The 25,964-nt window shown below is 40.7% G+C and overlaps 1 protein-coding gene across 13 annotated transcripts in view; it reads right to left on the bottom strand.

The window, feature by feature from the left end:
• Positions 1-25,964, bottom strand: part of PPP2R2B (protein phosphatase 2 regulatory subunit Bbeta) — a 509,802-nt gene that overhangs the window by 118,613 nt on the left and 365,225 nt on the right. Inside the window, exon 2 of one of the 13 annotated variants that reach the window (XM_058732622.1) lies at positions 5,614-5,640. The exons of the other annotated variants lie outside the window; for them this stretch is intronic. Within the exon in view, the coding sequence (XP_058588605.1) occupies positions 5,614-5,635 (22 nt within the window). The 5' untranslated portion in view covers positions 5,636-5,640. The remainder of the gene's footprint in view (positions 1-5,613; positions 5,641-25,964) is intronic. 13 annotated transcript variants of the gene reach the window in all.

The raw sequence follows: 25,964 nt of genomic DNA, 5'->3' as shown, positions 1-25,964 counted from the left end.
GGAGAAAGTCACTGTGGACACTTCTCTTCAAGGAGTTTTGCTGAGAAGTGTAGCAAAGACATGAGGCAGAAGATGGTATGGGAAGTCAGGCGAACAGAGCATTTTTGTATCAGAGAAACAACAGCATTTGTATTTGCTGATGGAAAGATCAAGCAATGCTTATGGAAAGATGAGCAATGAATAAGGAAAAACGTGGAACAGAATGAACGGATAAGTGAATGCATGAATAAACAACCCAGTAACTGGTCCACCAGTGACAGGTGAAATAAAATCTGTTCAGGTTCAATTCCCACCCACAGCCAAAAGATGGTAGGAAGAAAAATGCTACACAAAATCTATCTTCATATAAGGTTTAACAGGAGTCTCAAAACATTTAGTATGGCCAAGCATTTCTCCCATAAATCAACATGTCAGATGTCCATGCAATCACCATAAATAAATGAAAAACAATCCTCTTGGTTTTCTTTTTGTTTCTTCTTCCCTTCCTGCTCTTCCTCCTGTCTTTTTCCCCTTTTTTCTTCTTTCCTTCCATTTCTCTCTTTTTCTTCTTTCCATCCCTCTCTCCTTCTTCTTCTGAAGCCAGCTGTAGAAAGGACTCATTCCATCTACTACTATGCATCTCTGGGTCCATTACCTCCTGTCTGCCTACCTGATGGAAGGCTGCTCACCTGTATACAGTTTAAAATGTTAAGTCTACTGCAAGATCAGTCCCACATGGGTAACCTGACCTCCTCATGGCCTTTCTTGGGTAACTTTCAGCATGATTCTTAATAGTGCATAGAAAGAAACAAATCTGTCAGAGGAGAGAGAAAAAACCCACATTCTCATCTTGCCCTGTGGAAGATTTATAGACACTTTGCAAATAGCCAGACCCAGGTGATGGTGCCAGGAACTTTCCAAGTGATTTGTAGATCTCCCTGCCAGGAAGTTGGTCTTTAATGGAAAACTCTTCTAGCTGAACATTCCTTTATTACAGCATGACTACAGGGAGAGGATCGCAACTGTCATGCAAAAGACTGGCTGAAATTAACTAGCTATGAGCCTGGCCTCAAGATATTTCAGCCTCAGGAAAACACCCGTATCACAATTTTTCTGTGGAACTATTGAACTAGGCCTACTGCATGCCAGGCATAGTACTAGACTCTTGACCTAAACTCTCCTCCTCAATCTGCATTATCAGGCTCCTTTATTTAACACCTACTTTGCCAGGATCTGTACCTTGTGTTTTATATTGTTTAATGGTCACTCAAACTCCATGATATCAGTCTCTTCCTCCATTTTTCAGATGGGGAGATGGTGGCTCAGAGAACTGTCCATGTTTGGAAGGCTAACAAGGGGATCTGGGATTGGAACCCAGTTCTAGTTCCAGAGCCTATGTTCATGACCTGCCTCTTGTGTTCCACTTCTTTTCCTTTGACCTTTTAATTCTTGTCCCCACTCCCTTTTGTCTGTTGTTTATTTTTTCCTAATCCTTTCTTCATCTTTCCCTCATAGTTACTTTTTAACATGGCAGAGTGGATCTTCTGGGCTCAGCCTTAACTTTTCCATCATTTTTTGTACTCCTTGTCACCGACCTGGCACGTTAGCAAAGTTTAACTCTTAGACTGTCAGCAAATACAGTCTGTGCTGACCAACTGTGAAGCAATTTCATTTTTCTAAGACATTCTTTCCATTACGTGTGCATACTGACATGTATGCCCCTTGAGGCCAAGATCTTACTCACTATTTTAGTCTAGGGACCCAGCCTAGGGACACATACTTAGGAGGTTTGCACAAAATACTTATTCCCTGGCTGAGTGAATCAATGAACACAGGAGTCCTTTAAGGCCAACTCAAGGGCCACTTTCTCCATGACGTCTTTCATGAGCTCCCCTAATTGGAACGCAATCCTTTCTTCCTCACAATGCCGCAACTCTCTGGACTGTTCATATGCTACTTATGTAGCTCTTCCCACTTATGTAGCTATATAACTGAAAATGTACTTGCTCTGTTTTCCTTACTGAAACTATTTCATTAAGGGCAGAGTTCCTATTTTACTCATCTTTGGCTCTACCAATAAACTGCACATAAAACTTCAAGATGCTTAAGTTAGTATTTTCGTATTTGGAATGACTCGTGTTGGATTATTGCACAAATGTTAATAGGTTGCTTGATATACTCTGTGTGTGTGTGTGTGTGTGTGTGTGTGTGTGTGTGTGTGTGTGTGCGCATGCGCATGTGCGTGTGTGTGGGGGGGAGAGATATATCTTTAACTAGATGATGAATTCCCTGAAAACAGACTCATATTTCTTTCTTTAATAGACAGCATCTTTATCAATATCTAAGATCTCAGAGCATAGGTGATATAAATAGTCCACACTTGGAGATTTCATATTCTTATGGGGACAACTGATTGTTGGCCTGTGTAATGCATATCATTGTTCTCCTCTAAAATGAGAGTCACACATGCTCCATTTCTGCCTCCAGTTTATTATTATTTTTCAAATGGGTGAGTACCATAGGGTCCTGACCTGGGACATCTCTGAAATAAAACCAGTGCTTGAGAAATCAAGTGCCAAGTCCTTTTTCAGAAGCAGTTCCTCCAAGCACAGCAGAAAGGAGAGGAGTGGAAATAGGAACCTATTACCATGTCTTTGAAATACTCTACTTTTGGGGACATTTCAAATACTGATTCTAACAACCTAAGTTACTGCCTTTGGACAGTATGGAAAAGCTTAGGGCTTGAAACAGCCAGTAACTATTAACTGCAGTAGAAAAATTTCTTTCTATCCAACACACATCAGAGCAGGTTCTTAGCCTTGATTGTGATGCATTGATTATTTCCTGCAAAGTCCAGGGGAAGAAATTAACTGTCAATATTTTATCAGGTCATAGAAGAAATACAATGATAAAACACTCAAGATATAGACTTAACACTGGTCACAATCTCAGATACACTGCTTGCTTCTTCAACTGAAATTAAATCAACAGTAAAATGCACCAGAAGCCATTTTAAGGAAACCTTTGGAGAGTATCACCTTTTGGTAATTTATCACTAAGGAAATACTGGGAACTGGCCTTTTTGTACCACTCAAATCTCACGTTAAATCACCTCCCTGACACCCTATCTCACTATGCTCTAGTCCCACCACTTTGCTTTCATGACCTCGTAAATGCCATGCTTCTTTCCACTCTGCAGTGTGCAAACATGCAGCTCCCTCTACTTAAACTATTCACCCTTCTCCCTTCTCCTTGGCTAACATCTATGAATTGTTTTTAATTTTTTAATTAAAAAATGTTTTAGAGAGAGAGAAAGCATGAGTGGGGGGAGAGGAGCAGAGGGAGAGGGAGGGGAGAGAGAGAGAGAGAGAGAGAGAGAGAGAGAGAGAGAGAGAGAGAGAGAGAGAGAGAGAGAGAGAATCTTAAGCAGGCTCCACACTCAGTACAGAACCTGATGAGGAGCTCGATCCCACAACTCGGGGATCATGACCTGAGGCTAAATCAAGAGTCAGATGCTCAACTGGACTGAGCCACCCAGGTGCCCCTAACACCTATTAATTTTTTAAATTTCAGCTTAACCAGCACATCCCAAGACAGACCTTTTCTGACAGCTTATGTTCTAGTTGCCCTACACTGCTCTGTACTACCCTATTCTTTCCCTTTAAAGCATTTATCAGAATTCCTCATTATATATTTGTTTGAGTGTTTATTGATAATGTCTGTCTCTGCTATAAGACTATAAAGCTAACCAAATCAGGGATCAAAACTGATTTTTTCACCTTGCGATTCCTGGTCTGCACCCCCATATATGACACACAATAGATGTTCTTTAAAAGTATGGCTTTCTAGAATATTTGTTAATAGTTATTACCTGATCGCTCATTATATATTCTCTAATACTGTTCTTGCACACACATGCACACACCATACACACATTTGGTTTTCAGTCAAACTGGGTGTAGCAGATCTGTACAATCATGAACATTTAAAAACCGATGAAATCTCCCTCATTCTCCTAAGATCTACATTTGCCTTATTCTCCAAAGCTAACCATATGTATGAAAGCTCATGCATTGTAAAATGTATACACACCCTTCTGATTCTTCAATTCTTACCCTTGTCTAAACCAGTCTCCACCCTGTTCAATTTTCAGGAAGAAAAAGAACAGAACACTAGAGACTGGGTGGGAAGATCTTTATATGCCAAGAAGTCTGACCCAGTGAACTATTTCAGTCAAACACACAGTTTGAATTGGATTGCCCGATTGCTGAGAAGGGCTTTCTGGATTAGACAGTTCATTAGTGGCTCAGCCAGTTTCTAGGACCTGTCGGTCTTTGCTCTGTGTGCCTGGAGTTAGCAAAGTGACAGAGTGAAGGCTGCTTGAGTGACAGGTGCCAGTGAGTCACATGGAATAATGGGTGAAACAGCAGCTACCCAGAGGCACCAACCACACCCTTAGGCTCAGGATCCCAAAAGTGTACACAGCTAAAAATGAGGCTTGGTGTCAATGGAAAACTATTTGCTGAGCACCTTCTATGTGTCTAATCTGGGGCGTTGTTCTGAGAAGTAATTCTAGGAGGTAGTCAACAGCAGTCTTCCAGCCCCTGTTTCAATTCCAGCTCCACTAGTCGGCAGAGATAGCTAATGTTGGGTATAATTCTTAATGTCTTTCTCCACACTGCTTACCTAATCTGTAACATGGGAGTGGTATTATATGGAGGATGAAATGAGTAAATTTATGCAGGGCACTTAGAATGGTGTTTGACACACATAAACACTAAATAAGAATTAGAATAATACCTTACCCAAAAGTAATATAATGAATGATAAACAGTATCACTTCTCCATTCACAGCTTTGCCATGTATAACAGATGTGCCTTAGGACAAATTACCTGGATTCTCTGAATCTTAGTTTCATTATTTGTAAAATAAAATGATACTGGTACCATTTTGGAAGAGCATTAGGAGGATTAGATGAGATAAGGAAGAGAACACCAACCGCAGTGGATGGTCACATCTGACCAGCAGAGTGGTTTTATTTAATGCTGCAATGTTAGTCCACAAAAAGATTTCCAATTTTTTGAATCATATGTTTACCTTTAGAAATTATGAAATTGCATATAAACAATCCAGATTTTCAGTTTCTTTAGAAGTCAATAGATGGGTGCCACTGGATTGGCATTCCCACATGGCCACTCCTGGCTTGAGCTGGGACTTGTGGCTGCGCCCTTTAGAAAGGAACAAGGTCTTAAATTTACCTCTTCTCCCACCACTTCCTACTGGTCCCCAACCTTGAGGCCAAATGTCAGCTCCCATTTATCCTCCAAAGGCTTCTCTCTACTGCTCTGCTTTCATTTTTGATGTTACTTGGCCTCTGTAGGTATCTGAGTTAGCAGGGGCTGGTCTTAAGGGCTTGCAGGCATCCTCTGGACACTGTTACCTCTATAAGCCTGCATAAAAGGAAGCAACCCCTTTCTCCACATAGCTCGAGGCCATTTGTCTCCACTGGCAAAGAAGAGTGTAGAATGAGTCAATTCCAGGGCTAAAGGCTGGCTTCTCCACTGAGCTGAGCACCTCCTTGAAGAATAGCCTCCGATCCAAGAATCGGCCCCATAAATTCATAATTTACTCACCCCGAGTCTTCTTCAGTTCCATTTAGACTGAGGGTAAAAGATATGGGACAAAAGTTAGGGGTGCTATACAATAATGCTGTAGAACCAAGTTTTCTAAAATATGTCCTATGGATTATCAGTCCCTCAAGATTCTGATCCTTGAGTGAAAAAAAGTCAAAATACTTTTGGGAAACTGCTTACATTTATCTTGTGTCATGGGGACTCATCTGGGAAAGTCAGTAACTCTGAAATCCTGTGAGAAAGAAATTCATCCTCAATTCATTCAACAGCTATTTACTAAGCACCTACTATGTACTGGGCATTCTTCTAGGTATTGGGGATTTGGCGCTGAAACACAGTAACTCTGAATTCAGGTAACTTATTCTAGTGTAGAATAAAGAACGATGCTTCACTCCATTTTATGTCTTGCAAAACTTACTTCCAGAGGCCCTTCATGATGAAAGAATGGTGGAGATTTTTCTCCTGTTAATGCTTAACAAAGTAAGACCACTCTAGAACCCTTCTTACTAAGAGAAACACACAATTTATTTCTTGAAAGGTCAATGGACCCATGAGGGCGGACTTACTTGGGAAGAACTATAGGCTCACCTGGGGTCTCAGATTTGGCAAAGGTTTTTTGAGAATATCACACAAAGGGTTAACTTGACTTTCACCTCAAAAGTAGAGTGTTTTTCTCTGCATCTAATATGAGCCAGTTGGAAATGTATTTGTTTTTCAGTGTTTAATCTTCTGCATCACCCACTGTTGATTAGATTTAATTAATTTATGTTTCTAATGAATTTAGAAACTCACAGTGCTGTAGCAGGAAAATTTCAGACAGCATCTGGCCACCAAATGGATTGATTACCTTGTCTGCAAAAGTCTTTCAAACATCTGGGGCCTGATTTTGTGAAACATCCAGAAGCTCTTTCAGAGGTAAGAAACGCCCATTGAGGGGAGAGAGGGGGTATTAGAAATAGGTAGGGTTTGCTTTGATCTGTAAATCTGGATTCTGGCACTCCCCCAATATGAAATCACATTTTGCTGCTCATTGGCACAGTTTCAGTGGCACCAAATAGACCGATTTGAATCTATTTTGTTTGACATAATCAGAATCTACCAGGCCTGAGTCCAGGCTGATACCCAGTGAACTCTTTTGGCACTTCCTTCCATGTGGAGGCTCCTGCTGATCATTAAGATGAAACATTTATAGAAAGCATTTAGAGAGAAGCACTTTGCTCTCATTCATTCAACAAACATTATCGGGGGCCCACTGTGTCTGGCATGGAGCCACTGAACCTCTTGGTTAGCTGCTCTTGGCAACTACCCTAGAAAGTAGGCAAACACTCTTCTCCCATTTTCATAGTTATGAACAAGTACTATACAAATAATAATTACTAACATTAATATCAACACCAATAGGGGATATATAGACAGACAGACAGACACACACACACACACCCCAGACTCTATAGGAAGCACTTTACATGCATTCGCTCATTTAAGCCTCACAATAAAACCATGAGGAAGATGTTATTATCACTCCCATTTTACAGATAAGAGTACTAAGGCAAGGAGAGCCTTTGTGACTTGTCCAGATAACCCAGAAACCCTTGGCAGAGCCTTCCAATATAGGCAGTATGCCTGTGCTGTTAACCGATTTGCATTAGTATGTCTGGATAACATTTATGGAAGACTTACTATGTGTTAGACATTATCCTAGGGGATCTGGTGCATTTATATTTTAATTACTCACACCTAATACAGTGGGTATCACTATTTCCCAGCAGGGAAGCTGAACATTAACTTTTCAAGGTCACAAGGAGAGTTGGTCATAGACTAGGCTTTAACTCAGGTCTGTAGGCCTGCGAAGGCCACATTTTGCCTACTGAATCACCTGCTAACAGACATATGGTAAAGAGGTGGTGTGACCTCTGTAGCTTGCTCAAAAGTAGACAGGAAACCTGCTGGAAAAGTCGGAGGAGAAGGGTGGCCTGGCAAATCAGCAGAGCTGAGACTCCAGAAGAAAGGAGATAAAGAATGTACAAAATGTAAGAAACTTGCTCCATCTTAAAGAGGTAGGTGAGAGATGGAAGTCTGATTGCCTGACTGGTTTTTCTGGCTCAGCTTTCAAGAGAAATGATGGACAACTAGGTGGGCTACTTATGATAAAAACAACAGTGCACAGGCCTGCCACACTAAGCATCTGAAATTTTCTGAACAATAGATGCAGACTGTTGCTCAATCAGGTTGTCAGGATTCCATGCTGGTGCTGATAAACCCTGGTTTTTCATGATACGATATCATTTACTAAGTCTGGTTACTTCTCTGATTTGAAAACCCCATTGTCTGTGACCATTCTTTTCTTGCCCAAGCCTCTTCCTTGACACAGTCACCTACCTTCTTTATTCCTTCCTATATGCTCCTTCTCTACCTGGAACCCCTTCCATCTCAATCTCCTCCTTGGCCTGGCTAATTGCTATTTGTCCTCAAGCCTCAGGTTGGGAGCCTCTTCCTCCAAGAAGCCTTCTTTGACTTTATTATTCTGGGTTTGGTGCCATTTTAAGTGCGACCTGTGCTTCCTTCTAGTTCAGCACACATTACAGTGGAAAGTAACTGCTCCTTTGTTTGTGGGTCTCCTCAGTGAGACAGCATGCAATGACTACTATTGTAGCCCCAATGCAAGGGTATGGTACACAATAGGGATCCAATACATATTGAAAGTGATGGATGGAGGGACGGATTGTCAACTTTGTAACACCCTCTTGGCTGGTCTCCCTGTTTGAAATCTCTCACCTCCACACTCAATGCTACATCCCAGAAGTCATTAAACTTTTCTGTAAACCTCATTCATGTCGTTTTCTTTTTTATTACTTCCCTTGAATACTCACATGGAAGTCAGATAGTGGTATCTCGGGGGTGGGAAGCAGTTCAGTCAGAGGGGGCATAGAGTCCTAGAAGTGTCCTATACCTTGATCTTGGTAATGGTGACAAGAATGTATATGTATGTAAAAATCAATGAACTAAACATGAGTAAACAATGCTCTACTTTAAGTAATTAATACTTGAATACAAATAAACATATTCCTTGAAGGCTCACTGTGTTGACAGGATAATATCTGGACCTTCTCGCTGCAGAGTTTGAGGTTCTTCACTCATGGCCCACTTGTTAAGTTCCTTGTTCAAATTTACTTCACTAAAACACATGCTCTGATCTGCTCACAAGTCTCCAAACTCTTGTCATTTCACTCCCATCTCTATGCTTAAAATCATGCTGTCTTATCCTAATTGATCATTTCTCTTCCTTCTTCTTTGACCTTTTGACAGCTTTCCCCATTCTGGAAGGACCAGGATGAATCTTCCTTCGTGAACCTCATTAGCCTCTCTTTTCTCTGAACCCCTGACTACTGTGTCTGGTTACTCATACAGGGAAACACTTCCTAAAGACTGTAGGCTCTTTGAAGGCAGAGACTTTATCTCATTTCCAATTTTTTTTTTATTTTTTAAACGTTTTTATTTATTTTTGAGACAGAGAGAGACAGAGCATAAATGGGGGAGGGTCACAGAGAGAGGGAGACACAGAATCTGAAACAGGCTCCAGGCTCTGAGCTGTCAGCACAGAGCCCGGCGCGGGGCTCGAACTCACGGACCGCGAGATCATGACCTGAGCCGAAGTCGGACACTCAACCGACCGAGCCACACAGGCGCCCCCTCATTTCCAATTTTTATATTTAGTATAGTACCTGGTACAATGGTGGATTCTAAATATGTACTTGTTATGAATATCATGAGGGCCTATGTATGTGCTCAGACCCATGGCAGTTATGAGCTTGCATAGAGATTAAAAAGACAAGTTGTCTGTATCATCTAGGATGAAACCTTAGTGTGGCTGTTAAAACCATGGACATAGGATTCATACATGGTTTCAAATCCAGGTTTCACAACTCAGTGGCTCTGTGATCGACCGTACTCAGCTGCCATCATCAAACTCTGCTTCCTCATCTGTATCATGGGGACCTTCTCATTAGTGTTGTTGTGAGAATTACATAAGAACATGATTATTTTATTAGTGAACACTGAATTAGTCATTTTGCTAAAAAGAACAATCTTATCCAAATAAAAGTCCATGCTCTTAATAGTATCAGGCAAAGGATTCAGCCCAGTGGCTAATTCACAGGAACATTTAACACACAGCAGATATTATTATCAGAGATATTCAATGGAGGAGTATAGTTTCAGGGAGGAAAACCTATGAATTGGTAAAAATGGAGAAGGCAAAAAAAAGTGGGTGCATTGTGAGATGTATACACGTGTACATAAACACAGAATGAATTTAATCCAAAAAACAAATTCCTTTGGGAAATTCCATCACATCCCATTACCACGGTCCCAAAGGCAAGAGCTAGCCTCTGATCTTTACATATTTAATATCTTTGAAAAAATTCTGAAACCATAACCATCTTGACACGGTACACAAAGGCAAGTATGTGTGGGAGGTGTATGCAAAATCATGGTCCTTTACTTCCAGCTCCCAGAATTCTTTAATCATCCTAATTCCTCATGCTTCTCTGCCAACTTTTGACCTTAGGATAGCTCTTTGATTGCTCAATAGGATTTGACAGCAAGGAAGGGGGAACACTGAGGAACACGTTCTCCGTGCACCCTTACACACTCACTGAAAGGACACCAGTTTAACAATTTTAATTCATATATACTTCTACTCATGTAATCAATAATTCATGGCAATTCCTCTGCAGCATTTTAGTGACAACAGAAAGGGCAGGATATTTCTTCTCTTCCCTTTGCCTTCCTTTCTTCACTTAGTCGTGCCTGGAGCCTGGAGAGTACAGAATCTCAAGAAAACAGTTTCCATGGTGATTCTTCCTTTGAGTATCCGACTGTATTTTGCTCTTTCTGGAGTGAATTAATGCTTTTTATTGCTTTCATGCTAAATATATTGAAGATTAGATTTGAGTTCCTCTGCAGTGATACAGTTTTATCAGGAAAATAGAAAGTAAAAACACAGCATGAAGAAACTATATCTTTCTGTCACTACACTATCAGAAAGGAAAAAAAAAAACATTTCAGAGGAAAAAATAACCAGCCACAGGGAAATGGATGCAGGTGTCTGGAAGCTTGGATATGCATGCATGTGTGCATCTCAATGTTAGAAAGCCTGTCTTGAGAGGAAATTGTCTTAATTCCTCCATATGTTGAAGGTGGTACAAGTTGACCACGAAACACTGAGTTAAAAGGAATAACTTGATTTTTAATGTACTACCCTCTTCGCAGCACAGAAAATACAAGAGTGTGTAGGAACAAGGACATCTTCAAACTTATAATACCTTCCCTACTCTATACTTATTAAGGAGAGTCTTGCTTTCTACCAAAGCTAAATAACTGGCCTTCCTTACTTTTCAAAATTGCTAGATGACTTTCCCAACACTTCCCATGGCACTCTGAATTTCCTGACATAGAACTTATCCCACTAACATTTACCATCCACTCGTACAGCTTCCCCACAAGACCCTAAAAGGTCAGGACCTGTGCCTTCCCCATTCACTCCCTTATGACCAGCACAGCACATGAAGGAAAGGAAAATGAGGAAAATGACACTGTGAATGGGTAACTTTGGCAGTGAGGTCTCCTTTGTAAAATATCAAAGGGCTGTTATGTCAGAGGAAGAAGGAATCGTGTGTAAATAAAAAATAAATCTGAGCAATAGCTCCTGGTTTTCATGGGCTCTCCTTCCTTCTCTTGGGGGCATTCAGGAGTTAAAGGGAAGAATTGGTGTTGGGGGGGTGTGCTGTGGGCAAAGACCGGTACCATCCAACAAGGCTTCCTTCTCTGCCATTATACACCTACCCTATGTGGCCTGGAGTCAAATCATCACTAGACACCAAATAGCTGGAGGAAAACTGGGTGGTTAGCCAATTTGAGGCAGGTAATAAACACCTATATCAAACCAGGTACCGTCCTAGCTGCACCTGGCAACAGAAGTGAGCACAAGACTTTTTGCCCCCAGAAAATTTAGAGTGCAAGAGAGAGACATTTCGGGAGATCATGTGGAAGCGGATGGAGTTGAGTACCAACAGACACCCTTGGTTATTGATAACGATGCCAACAATTAATATTTACTCCTAAGTATGCTAGGTGTTTTTTAAGCATCATATATGCATGAACTCACTCAGAACACATTCTCATAACACATCTATAAGTTGATACTATTATTTCAATTAGCAAAGAAAAAACTGAGGCTTAGGAAGGCTACATAACTTGCCTAACATCCTAAAGCCACTCAGTAGTAGAGCCAAGATTCAAACCCAGATAGTTGGATCCTTGAGTCAGTATCTTAACAACTACAAGCCTCTGAATCTAAGGCTCATGGGATCTCACTTAAGAAAGCTAGGAGCCGCTTCCCACAGTTTCCTTTGCTGTGTAAATTACCCAAAGCTTACTCCATTTGTGAGGCGGCTCTACAAAGGGGTCCTTCTGGAACTCATTTTCTAGAATATCTAAATTCAAAATTTACTAATAGTATACTGCATTTCACTCCATAGAACACAGTGGCAAGAACAAGGTCTCAGGGTATTAACTCCGAGACACTTCCCTTCATTTCAAAGAATGTGGATCCCCTCCACTATGTGAAACGTATGCATTAAATTAAAAAAGAACAGGAAGGAAGTGTATTAAGGCTCAAAGGGCAAGATTGTGAGGCTTTAAATTTTGCTTTTTGCTTCATTGAGATAATTTTCTCAGTTTTCTATAATGGGCATATATAATTTTAACTGTGACAAAATAACTCACTTAAGAAATGCAATGACTTTCAACAAAAGGAAAGCAAAGATGGAAGAGAGAGACATTGATTTAGTGACTGTTATCTTTTAGAGCTCAGAATTAGGAAGGAAAAACAAAGTTGAACCTCCAGCATTATCTGTCCTGCCCTGCATGACTCCCATGCATGGAATACTTTGAAATGAGACCCTTCTTCCATATTTAGTTACAAGGATTATTACTTATCGGGCAGTGAAAACGGAAGTGTGTTTGTTTTCACCAAGGGAGAGAATGGGGCTCAGAGATCATGTTCTTTGCGCACTCCTTACCTCAGAGTTAACCAGTCTCTGTGGGTCTGTTGGATTCCAGAGCCTGTCAGTTCACACTTCCCTCCTGCCCTTCCCAACCGGACAAAGTCATGCTCCCACACGTGTGTAAGGTTAACTTTTATCATTAGAAAAAACAGCCTGAAGAGTCGCGGGGAATCTGATCAGGAAATGTAGACAGAGATATGCTCTGCATTTTCAGAAGAAACTGATGAGGTCTTTGAGGCGCTTAGTGGAAAGCAGGAGGGGGAAAGCTCTAGGGCACCTACAAGGTGTGAGTTTGGAGAGAAAAACACAGATTAGATGTGTCTTCCTGCCGGAGCTACATGTGGCATGCCAGCTGGCTCCTTTTCCAATTGCCTCTTTATTAGCGACTCCAACAATCATATTTTGCTAATCTTCTCATAAATAAAATATCATACATATCACAAAGGCATCCCTGATGGCAGACTGTGCTCCAAGTTAGCTAGAATGGATGAAGTGAAAACAGGGCAGCTTCAGGTATATATAATTATTGCAATTACTGGCATCGTAAATGTCTGCAAAATCGGCGGTGTGGCTGGGTGCTTGATGTTCTGTGCATCCCCAGGAATACAGGCTGCTGCTGTGACTTTTCAGGGTCTTACGGTATCTGTTTAGGGGCTCTCTTTTTATAGTCCTTGGCAGAAAAATAAAATTATTTTGCCAGAGATTTTATACCATACTACATCTGTTGTTCAATAATTAGCATCTTATATAGCAGAGAGAAGGTCAACTTGCATTTCTATATATTCTCCTCTCCCTCTTCATTTTCCCTGGCCTCCCAGAGAGGATAACCAAGTAATTAAGAGCTTGGGCTTTGAAGTCAGAAGGATCTGGGGTCAAAGCACAGTTCTGCCACATATTAACTGTAAGATCTTGGGAGTGTCAGTCACTCTCATTCCCAATTTCCTCCTCGGTAAACAGTGAAGAAAATCTTTCCTGTTTTATAGCTTAGTTGCGAGGATTCAGTGAGATAATGTGAATAAAGGAGCTGGCATCTGATGAGTCCTTAATAAAGGTCAGAAAGACGGGAAAAAATAGGACATGAGGGACAAAAATGTGGGGGCAGAGTGGGTATGTTCATTGAGATTTTTTGTCTTTCTTTCCTCCATGAGAAGTTTATCATCTCACATTGGGTTCAAACTAATTTCTTTTATCTATATTGTTGGCTATAGCTTTCCTTCCCTACCCCAAAGTTAGAACCATAAATATCTCCCACTGATGCGATGATTAAGATAAGGTCCAAGGACTCTTTCCTCATTTACTGTTTAAAAACAATCTTTTGTGGAGATTTTTGATGAATTGTAGGGATATTTATGACTCAGGCCTCCTGGCAAAGTCCCCTGATGCTGACTCATTCGTTACCCGGGGAGGGAAGGAGGCAGCTGAAATCATCATTCATTTATTCTGCTTCTCAGTTATGGTGAAAGGTCAGAGGTAAGCCACTCAGTGCAGGGCTCAGTAGAAGAATCAGATTTTCAATAACGTCTTCTTGACCTCAAGAGAAAAAAGAATTTCTTTTTTTAAATGTTTATTTTTGAGAGAGAGAGGGAGAGAGAGACAGAGAGACAGAGCACAAGGGGGGGAGGGGCACTGAGAGAGGGAGACACAATCTGAAGCAGGCTCTAGGCTCTGAACTGTCAGCACAGAGCCCGACACGGGTCTCGAACTCACACGCTGTGAGATCATGACTCACATGACTGAGCCACCTGGACACCCCAGCAAAAAAGAATTTCTAACAAACATATACTCATGAAAAGGTTTGCAAAGTCCTCCTTAACACAAATGCCACAGCACTGCTAAGTGACAATATTCTGAGCGGTGCCTCTGGCTTCCAGCTCCAAACTCACAGAAACTCCTGCTCCTCTGCACAGTAAGTGAAAACCAAGTGACAGGTGACAGAGAGGGAGGAGGGACAGAAATAGAAAGGAGGCAGGATGTGGAAGTGCCACAGCGACTCTGGCCTTGAAATGAGGAATAAAGAGCAACCGTGCAGAGATAGAAAGGGAAATATAAAAGGTTTCCTAAAACAAGAATAGTACAATTTATGATTATTACCCTGAACAATAACAGCATTCATAACACCATCACTATCACACTATAATCACCCAGAAAGAAAATGTCTATAAAATTTACTAAATATAAGAAGTTCAGAAATATGCAAACCAGTAAAAGAGGAAGTACTGACAACTAACACTTCTGTGAGTACTTCGTGTCAGGGACGGGGTGACAAAGTCTAAATGCATTCTTTCCTTTAATCCTCAATCAGTACTAGGAGACTGGTTGTACGTCAACACACATTTATAGCTGGGGAACGTGATGGAGGTTTAGAAAGGTAAATAACTTGCTTGAGACCACACAGTGACCTATGAAGATGGTTTCTAAAGTCCGTTTTCTGCTACCACATCCTTCAGCAAAGGATGTGTTGAAAATACCATCCAGTACCTATAAATTACTGATCTATACATACTGTAAAAGTCATTTTGGAGTATTCCACATTAGTCTTGGCTCTAGGTATAGGATATGGGAGAAAATTTCAGCCTCGTTTGGACTTCCAGGCCATTGTGAGCCCTTGGTATAGCTTCCTTTATAAAGGTGTATCAGTGGGGCTGCTGTTTCATAATCTATAAACTACAGACAGGTAGCAAGTGGCACATTCAGTGTAAGTTACATGGCAACAAAGGATAAAATGTATTGCCTTTTCAAAGTCTACGGCTGGTTGGTACAAAAAAATTATAATGGCATTACAGGATTGTTGATGTTTGCTTGAGGTCAATGTCAACAGAAATATTTTTGCAAGATATGAAATTGGACGGGTGGACATCTGTCTAGTTTCAATGAAACAGATGCTCCCAAGAGAGCTACCCTTGCCCCATGTTGTAAATAAAGGACTAACTTCTCTAGAGCCCATCTATCAACATTTGGTTTTCAGCAAGAAACATATGGTCTAATAGAAGCATATATACTAAGGCTTAAGACCAGAGAGGTAAGATGGTAGGATGTACTGAGTTCTCAAATGAAGGCTGTTCTTTCTAAGCCTGGGCTAGAGCTTTAGACCAAACCTTCCTCAGCAAGCCTGAGGCTGGCATCCAGTCTGAAAAGCACATGAGAAGATCTGCGGCGGCGAAAGCAAAGTGCACGCATGCGCACGCACACACACGTACCATTGACATCGGGGCTGAATTCTGCTTGCCAGGGCCCTACCTCAAAGTCTTTGCAACATACTGGTTGGACAGTCCAGACCTTCTGTGTTGAATTTAGTTTCAATCATGACAACAACATCACTAGTAATAATAGTAGTAGGAGGAGTAGTAACAATGGCTAACGTACGTAAGCATTTCCAAACACTGTTTTCAGTGCTTTATACATATTACCTCACAGGGTTGTTGTGAAGGTAAATGAGTGAGGTACTATTATTATCCCCTTTTAACAGATGGAGAAATGTATTAAGTGCTCTGAGTGTGATATTTCATTCATGCCTCCAAATTACCTACGTCGGTAATTCACGATTCCCATTTACAGATGAAGAAAGGGAGGCAAGAATGTTTACATGCTCAGAGGCCTACGGCCAGTAAATGAAAGAGCTGGAACTCACCCCCAGGTTTGTCTGATTTCAAAGCTCATATTTTTCCCTGATATCCTGATGGTATCAGTATTTCCTCTCTGATCTTGTGGCCATATCCTACCCCCACCCCCCTCCAGCCTCCAATCCTTTCTCTCACTCTGCCTGTTCTAGTGAGACTGAGATGCAATATGTCTACTTCCTGCTGCCACGTGCGATAAAACCAATGCCTCACTCAAAGGGCTGGTGTGACAACCGAAATCCTACAATGTATGGAAAGGGTTTGCCTGGTACTTCCCAAATAAAGACCTGATTCTGATTACCGGAATCACATCACAGCTCTCACCATCCTCCCCTCTCCCTGCTAGGGACATTTCCTTCACAGGTCCAGAAGGGAGTTGAGGATGTATTTCCAAGGAGAGGAAGTAAGAGGACCAAGGGTTAACATGTGGGAGGTGGACTGTACCAGATGAGAGGCAAGGGAGAGGGGGAACAGCTTTGGATCTCATTGCTGGGAACCCTCATCTTTTTTTATTATTTGTATAAATCACTTGACTGTGAAGGCACCACAGACCAAAGCCTCTGAGTATGCCTATGATAATAAATTGGGTAGCACAATAAATAGTAAGGGAAACCAGGCTGCCAAATGAAGAAGGATTTAGATCATTTAAATCCTAGGCTATGGGTTGTCAAATCCAGTTTAATACTGGTAAGTGTGGGATAATAACTCAAAGCAAACACTCCTCCCATCCCAAACCCCCTAGTCGCAGCCCTTCCAACTACTTCTCTCACCCTTGCAAACAGAATGAGCACCCCAAGGGGATTTTCAGAATGAAAAGGGATGGTATATACTGACCAGAAATGAGCCCAAGTTATTACATAATAATCCCAGATGCCTCAGCTTGGGCTTAGAGCAAATACGAACAGCTAATAGAAAGCTGCAAGGTTCGATTAGCTGCAAAAGAGATTCTAAATCAGAGCAGGTTTTATACTGTTAAATTGGATGGGGAAAAAGAGTCTTGTGGTTGGATATAGTGGAGAGATGGAAAGGATTAGGGAAACATAGAGCCATGAGCATTGCTGGGTGGCTAAGGCATGGCCTCAGGGTGGAGTCAACTTGGAGGGTACTACGTCAAAGCACGAGACAATTTAGTCATCTGAATGGCCCATTCTCAGCAGCCCTGGCCATCCTTAGACCCACATTTGGAGACATGGCCTCGAGGGCGAAAGAAGTAGGATCGTATTTAGTGACACTGGAATCTCAGCAATTGTAAAAGTCATTACTTGATTTGATGTTGACGAATTATTTTATTAGTTCAACAAATACTTATTGAACACCAAATATGTGCCAGGCATTGATTGTTCCAGAGCTTAAGGTCTATCACTATGCAAAACATGTGATGGTGACAATGCCAGCAATTGAGCATTGACACCACACCATGTTCTTTACATTCAATTAGATCCTTTAGTCATCCCGACAATCCAAGGATTCATTTACTTTTATGACATGAATTCATATGTAGAAGCCCTACCCCGCAATGTGATGGCATTTGGAGGTGGGGACTTTGAGAGGTGATGAAGTTTAGATATGGTCATGAGGGTAGGGCCCTAATGATGGGATTAGTAGACTTATAAGAAGAGACACAAGATAACTGGCACATAATAGAAAGCCCAGAAATAAACCCATACTTAATATGGTCAATTAATCTACAGGCAAGAATATACAAAGAAGAAAAGATAGTCTCTTCAATAAATGGTATTGGGAGAACTGGACAGCCACATGCAAAAGACTGAAACTGGATCGCTTTTTTAACACAATATACAAAACTAAATGCAAAATAAATTAAAGACCTAAATGTGAGACCTGAAACCATAAAGCTCTCAGAAGAAAACATAGGCACTATTCTCTTTGACACTGGCCTTAGCAACTTTTTTCTAGATATGTTTCCTGTAGCAAGGGAAAGAAAACCAAAAATAAACTATTGGCACAGAGAAAGAAACCATCAATAAAATGAAAAGATAATCTAGTGAATGGGAGAAGATATTTGCAAATGACATATCTGATAAAAAGTTAATATACAAAATATATGAAGAATTTATACAACTCAACACAAAAAATCCTCATATAACCCAATTTTAAAAATGGGCAGAGGACATGAATATACGTTTTTCCAAAGAAGACATACAGATGGCCAACAGACACATGAAAAGATGCTCAACATCACTAATCATCAGGGAAATGTAAATCAAAAGCACAATGAGATATCACGTTATACCTGTCAGAATGGCTGGTATCAAAAACACAAGAAGTAACAAGTCTTGGTGAGAATGTGGAGAGAAAGGTAGCCTCCTGCACTTTTGGTGGGAATGTAAATTGGTTCAGCCACTATGAGAAACAGTTTGGATGTTCCTCAAAAAATTAAAAATAGAAATATTGTATGAGCCAGTGATTCTACTACTGAGTATTTACCCAAAGAAACCAAAAAACACTACTTTGAAAAGATATATATACACACCTATGTTTATAGCAGCAATATTATGAAGCAACCTAAGCATCTGTTGATAGATGGATAAAGAAGATGTGGTGTGCATACACACACACACACACACACACACACAGAAATATTATTCAGTCATAAAAAAGGAATGGAATCTTGCCATTTGCAACAAGAACAGACTCAGAAGGTATTTTACTAAGTGAAATAAGTCACACAGAGAAAGACAAATACTGTATCATTTCACTTATAAAATAAACCAATGAACAAAAACCAAAAAAAGCAGAAACAGACCTGTAAATATAGAGAACAAACTGGTAGTTGCCAGCAAAGAGTAGGGAGATGGAAGAATGGGCAGAAAGGGTGAAGGGGAGTAGCAGGCGCAGGCTTCCAGTTATGGAATGAATATGTCACATGAAAGGTACAGCATAGGGAATATAGTCAATGGTACTATAGTGGTGTTGAATGGTGACAGATGGTAGCTAAACTTGCAGTGAGCATAGGATAATATTGAGAATTGTCACATTACTGTGTTATATACCTGAAACTAATGTAACATTGTATATCAACCATGCTTCAGTAAAAAAAAAGGTAAAAAAGTAAAATGACTTAAAAAACGAGGGACATCAAACAGCTTGCTTTCTTTCTTCTGTGTGAGGACACAGTGAGAAGTAGTCACCTGCAAGCCAAGAAGAGAGTCCTTGCTGGGAAAGTGAATCAGCCAGCACATTGATCTTGGACTTCTCGGCCTCTAGACTGTGAGAAATAAATTCCTGTTGTTTAAGCCACCCAGACTATGGTATTTTGTTATGGCAGCCGGAGCCGACTTATACAGTCACTATTATCATCACCATTTTATAAATGAGGACACTGAGGCTCAGAGAGATGAAGTAACCTGCCCAAGATCATGCAGGAAGAATAATCCTGACACCCATACCTCATCTGTTCAGAGGTCAGCTGCTTTTACACTGCTTCCAAAGGACGGAGTCAGTCCTAGCAATCACTATGAGGAGTGACAACATCTCTGCTGGCTTTCCCCACCCCAGCATCACCCCCTTTCCTAGGTGTACAGGTAGCTACATTTCACAAGTGCTATATGAACTAACATGAATTAGAATGTCCTGGCTCTGGTGTGATCTGGGAACTACTACTGACATCATCATGAGGCTATGAAATCAGGATTTTAGCTTTGTGTTCTCATCCCTGCTCCGTCCCAACCCCATAGGACACATCTCTGGGTCACTTTTGGCATCTCTAATTGGCTCTTTTTTAAAATCAGTAACTTTTATTCTTAAGCCCAGTACTGGCCACCCAATAGAAGTCATGTGAGCCACATACATAATTTTAAATTTTCTAGTAGCAACATTAAAAAAAAACAGGTAGAATAATCTATTTAACCAAATTCAATGAAAATATTATGATTTTAAACTGTAATGAGCAAAAAAATTATTAGTGGGTCTTTCTTCTGTCTTTTTTTCATACAAAACATCTCAGTTTGGACTAGCCACATTTCAAGTGCTCAATGGGAGGGAGTGAGCTCTAGCTGCATTCTGAATTTTCATGATCTTATCCTAACTATATTGTGTTATACTGTCCTATTAGATTATAAGAGCTGTGCTTTCTAGTGGTGTTTGAGTATCTAGCACATGCCAAGAATGTACTGAGCATTTTCATACACATCACATGTAACCCTTCCAGTAGCTCTCCTAGAAAGTATTGTTGGCCCTACACTACCCGTGAAGAAACTGAGCAAAATAAGTGGAGACTCCAAGATTATAGGAACTATTTAATGTTATCTCTTCAACTTAGCACAGTGCCTTGTCTAGAACATGGTTCAACAATATCCATGGAATGAATTAGCAACTCTGCAGAAGACTGGGATTTGAACCGACTCTGACTGATGTCAAAGATTTGTAGGCTTTCATTGATGTCACCTTAATTCCTATGGGTCTGTCACAGACCCTTAATGCAGTGTGAAGTGATTCCCCAATGCTGGTTAAATATACAAGTCTTTCATCTCAGTCAACTAATTTATAGATGTGAAACTCTTCATCCAGGTATTATATTTACTGGTGTCTCCTTCCCCTTTGATGGTATCTAGTTTAACAAATAGTCTTTAGATACTTACTCAGATCAGCAGATTATGCTCAACCCCAGATGCACAAAGATCATCAACACATGATCCCACCCCCATCCTCCTAGTCTGGTTTGGAAGTCATGTTATACGAGTGTTTAATACAGTGAAGTGTTACTAAGAACCTGAGATCCTGACTGAGCTGGAAGTGACTATAAATACCATCTTATAATTTGCACTACATAATTTGGAGTAAATTATATACTATCCAGATTCCACAAAAGGAACTCTGCTGTTCCCAACATGAGGTTCTTGAAGGAAGAAACTCATACATTTTTACTCCCCAAAGTATTTTACAGAGTGCTAAGTAAATGACAGGTGGCCATCTCTTAATTAACTGGCCCAGCTCTGTTTCTGCTTCTGTGTGTACCAAGTAACCAAGAGTCAGATTCCTCATGGACAAAGAGTGGCTTGGTCAGACACGGTTAAAGTTCTAATTATAGACAGCACTTCTCAGAGAATAAAGAGGTAGGAAGGCTCTCCATTCTGACCTGAGAGAGCCTTGTAAGTAATTCTGTTGAGAGTTTTTTTTTATTAAATTGATTAATTAGTAAAGTAATTCATTCAAAAATTTATTAACTATTATGCATTAGCCAGTATGACTAGAACTAAGAGCATGCTAGTTCCTGCCCTTGAGACTTGCACTGTCTGGTGAGGAATATGGACTTGTAAGGAGGTAACTGTAGTATAGTATGATAGAAACTAAAATAAGTACAGAGTATTATGGTAACATGTAGGAGAAGCATCTAATTTGAACTTGGGGTTATCAGGGGAAGCCCTCTGGAGAAAGTATCCTAAATCTAGTGGGAAAGGATAAATCAAAGTCAGCCTGAACAAAGGCAAAAGTATACCAGGCATAGAGGACAGCTCCTAAGACCCCTGACAACACATTTGAGGACCAACAGAGACTTTAGTGTGATAGAAGCATGAAGTGCTGGGCAAGGCAAAAGAAAGAGGTGTATTCAAACGATACTACAGAAGAAAGCTTGAGATTAGTGACAAAGATCTTCATGGGCAACAGGAAGAGGAGACATCAAGGGTTTAAGGAGAGAAGTGAGAATTATGCTTTGAGAATATTATAGCCCTTGCTGTGTTTCATTATGGTACTTCTTACTTTCTGTAGTCACTGTTTGTCTATATACTTCTACCATTACACTACGAGCCTTAAAACAAGGCTCCTGTCTTATTTCTCTTTGTATCTCGAGTGACCAATGCAGTATCTACTAGATAATTGATGCTTGTTTAATGAAAGATATCTGTAGGAATCCTTGGTAGATTTGAGGGGACTCAGTCTGCTGAGGATGTATTATCACAGGGATCCTCAACTTAGATTCCTTGGATCTCTTGAAATTACATGCAAAAATGTGGATGTAAATATGTACACGTTTTCAGGAGTGAGGGATCATCACTTTCTTGAGATTCTCAAAGGTGTCTAAGACCTCACAATGATTATGAAGCACTGAATAAATACAGAATGTTGGGAAATGTGGTTTTTGAGCCTGGCTCTAGCTAGCGAAGACCTCTCAAAGGCCAAATGCTCAAGGACAGTTCACAGCAAAAGCAGCAAAATGAAGAGCAGATACGGATTTCCAAGTGGAGGGGATGGAGAAAGGGTCAAGGACCAGTTCTATGGTGGGAAGATGATATGTGCAACAAAAGGGATAAGAAACTTGGAGATGGAACAGCAGTTTCCCTCATGTCTTCTGGGTTAGCAATCAATAGCTACCACAGTCCTTAAAGAAAACAGTTCTAGGTAAAGCCATATGGAACTGTCAAGTCACTACTGCAACAGGCCATTGTAGACAAAGGACCCTGAGAGGCCCAGAACCTAAGGAAGACAAGGTACCGGTTGTCATCACTGGAAGAAAAAAGATTTTGTGGAAGCCAACTCCCTCCCTTTGTCTTTTGTAAATTCGGGTCTGCAAACTTAAAATAGTTTTATTTGTTTGTTAAGTAGTTAATTAATTATATTTTAGAGAGAGAGAGAGCGCAAGTGAGTCGGGGACAGGGAAGGAGGGAGAGAGGGAGGGAGGGAGAAAGAATCTCAAGCAGGCTCCAGGCTCAGCGCGGAGCCAAATATGCTGGGCTCAATCCCACCATCCTGGGTTCATGACCTGAGCTGAAATCCAAGAGTTAAACACTCAACTGAGTGAGCCACCCAGATGCCCCTTGAAATAGTATTTTTAAAAGACAAATTACACACACACACACACACGGGAAAAATTTCTTGCTAGATATCCATTAAAATTTTATGATAATTCTGTCTTGATGTCAGAAAATTATTGTTTTTTTTACATCACATAACTTAAAAAAAATAAGCATGTTTTGCTTTTATAGGCATCACCTGGGGAAAATAATTCCATTTTGAAGATAGAATTATAGGATAAAGAATGCAAAAAAAAAAAAAAGACAACTATTATGATGATGGTCACAGGAAAGCATTGTACACATTCATGTTTCATAGGCCATGAAGATCATAATCACCAAAGAAACACATTAAAAATGCAGATTCCTGGGCCCAGCCCCAGTTCTATTGAATCAGACCCTTTAGGAAACAGGAACTGTGAATCTCCTACTTAAAAACTCCCCAGGTAACTCCTGTGCTGACCACAGGGACTTTGAAAATACCAGGTCAATAAAAGTGAGGCACGCTCAGTAAAGAAGTTTCAGAACCAGCAAGCAACCTTTCTTCTCCATATATGCACATGCCACAGGCACTAAGAAAGCATGGGGCAGAGGTGAGTTTATTACATCCTCTTAACTTTTTATTTAGTGATTTAGCTAAAGTGATTTTTTTCTACCTTCCAAAACATTCTCATATATATTTTTTAAAAATGTGCTTATAATCTGAAGTTGGACGTAATAGTGGCAGGGGAAGGAAGCCAGTGTAAATTATGGGCTGACAATGTTGTATATCCATGCAAATCCCACCTTTCTGAGAAGAGAGGATGAAACCACTAATGGTGTCCTTGTAGACAGCATACTTCCTTATAGATACCTGAGAATTTTTCACCCTTTTATCCATCTAGATGCCAGGGTGGAATCAACAGCTGGGGGTATTAACACTCCAAGGGGCTGCCTCTCTCAGGTGGTGATGGATAATCCCCAGGGCTCTGAGGATCATGTAAGATCAGGAAGGGTGGATTTTTTTATAGCTGCAAGTCCTGCCTGTGCTAGAAAATTCCAATACTAAGACAACAATTTTAGGTCACCCAAATTTTAATTTATTCTATCATGTTATATTTGATACACCATTGCATGTCATCCCACGTTCTTTTGGAAGAGAATGGAGTAAAAATATTCTAGTTCAACAATCCTGTTTTGACAGATCAATATCAGCCTAGTTTCCAAATATAAACAAGTGGACTGAGTGCTCTTTCTATGCTTGTAGGTAAGACGCTGTATTTTTTGTGGAGGGAGACTTGTCTGGGTTTGCATTACACTGGTGATTCTTCATGGAGGTAATGGGATTTCCTTAATCGAGCCCATTAGACTATCTTCTTGTAATTATCTCAGGGGCCAATCTGTCTATGTAATGGGCTCTGGAGGAATCAAACCTTCAGGTTCTTACAAAGGAAAATGTTGTGTACATGTCAGAAGAAAACCGTTTTGAAGAATTACTGGCTAACCATCTCAACAACAGCCGGGGGGGACTTTGCTGTGATACTGCAGGAAATTGCTGGATTTGGGACTTTATTGCTCCAAAGGGTATTTCTTTTTTCATGGGCGTTTTAATAAATCTAAAATGTGCATGACGCCAGTGGCACAGGGGACTCCACACCATCTGGTGAGGTTGGGCAGGCTGCTGCCTGCTCACTGTGGGAGGATACCAGAATCTTAAGGGTTGGAGAGACTGCCAAAATTCTGGATGGCTCTGGGTGTAACTAATGATTAGCTCTGCAGCCTTGCTGGATTGGACTGGCCAGTTGTCTTGGTTCCTTTCATCAGGACCACCAATGTCCCGACACAGTGGACACGTATCCCAACTTTTCAGCCAGTGCTACTACAAGATATTCACACTATGTGATGACAACCAACTTCCTCATTCTCTGTTTTGCAAATTTTAATGTGGAGTACAGAGAGAGTAGATCCATAGTGAAGAGGAAATCATGAAAAGCCAAGAACCAAATAATGAAAATATAACAGTATTAGTAATTGTGATGGGTTAAATTGGCCTCCCCAAAATTCATATGTTCAAGTCTTGACTTCTATACTGTGATTTGATTTGAAAATAGGGTCACTGCAGATATAATTAGTTAAAATGAGATCATTAAGGTGGGCCCTAATCCAATGTTACTGGTATCCTTCTAAAAAGGCAAAATTGGGACACAGAGACACTTGCACAGGAAGAAGGCCACATGAACACATAGGCAGCGATTGGGATGATGTATCTTGCATCTACAAGCCAAGGAACTCCAAAGAATGACAGGAGCTGGCAAATAGGCATGGGACATTTTCTCTGTTCCTCAGTTCCATAAGATCACTGCCCTCAGAAGTGACCAACCCTACCAACATCTTGCTCTCAGACTTCCAGACTCCAGAACCATAAGATACTAATTTTCTGTTGTCTAAGCCATGCAGTTCATGGTACTTTGTTATAGCACAGTCACAAACAAACCAGGTTCCATTCTGAGCATTCTGTTTATATTATCTTTGAATCCTCTTCCTAAAAAAATTAAAAAAAAATTTTAATATTTTTTTTGAGAGACAAAGAGGGAAAATGCATGAGCAGGGGAGGGGCAGAGAGGGAGACACAGAACTTGAAGCAGGCTTCAGGCTCTGAGCTGTCAGCACAGAGCATGATGTGGGGCTTGAACCCACGAACCATGAGATCATGACGTGGGCTGAAAGCAGACACTTAACTGACTGAGCTACCAGGTGCCCCTAAGATTTTTTTTTAAATATTTATTTTTGAAAGAGAGAGAGAGAGAGAGAGAGAGAACATGAGCGGGGGTGGGGGGGAGGGTAGGGAGACAAAAAATCCTAAGCAGGTCCAGGCTGTGAGCGCTGAGCACAGAGTCCAATGTGGGGCTTGAATCCATGAACCATGCATGAGATTA

This window comes from Neofelis nebulosa, chromosome 1 (genome assembly GCF_028018385.1).
Source record: "Neofelis nebulosa isolate mNeoNeb1 chromosome 1, mNeoNeb1.pri, whole genome shotgun sequence".
Taxonomy (NCBI): Eukaryota; Metazoa; Chordata; class Mammalia; order Carnivora; family Felidae; genus Neofelis; species Neofelis nebulosa.
This window is presented reverse-complemented; position numbering and strand designations above follow the sequence as displayed.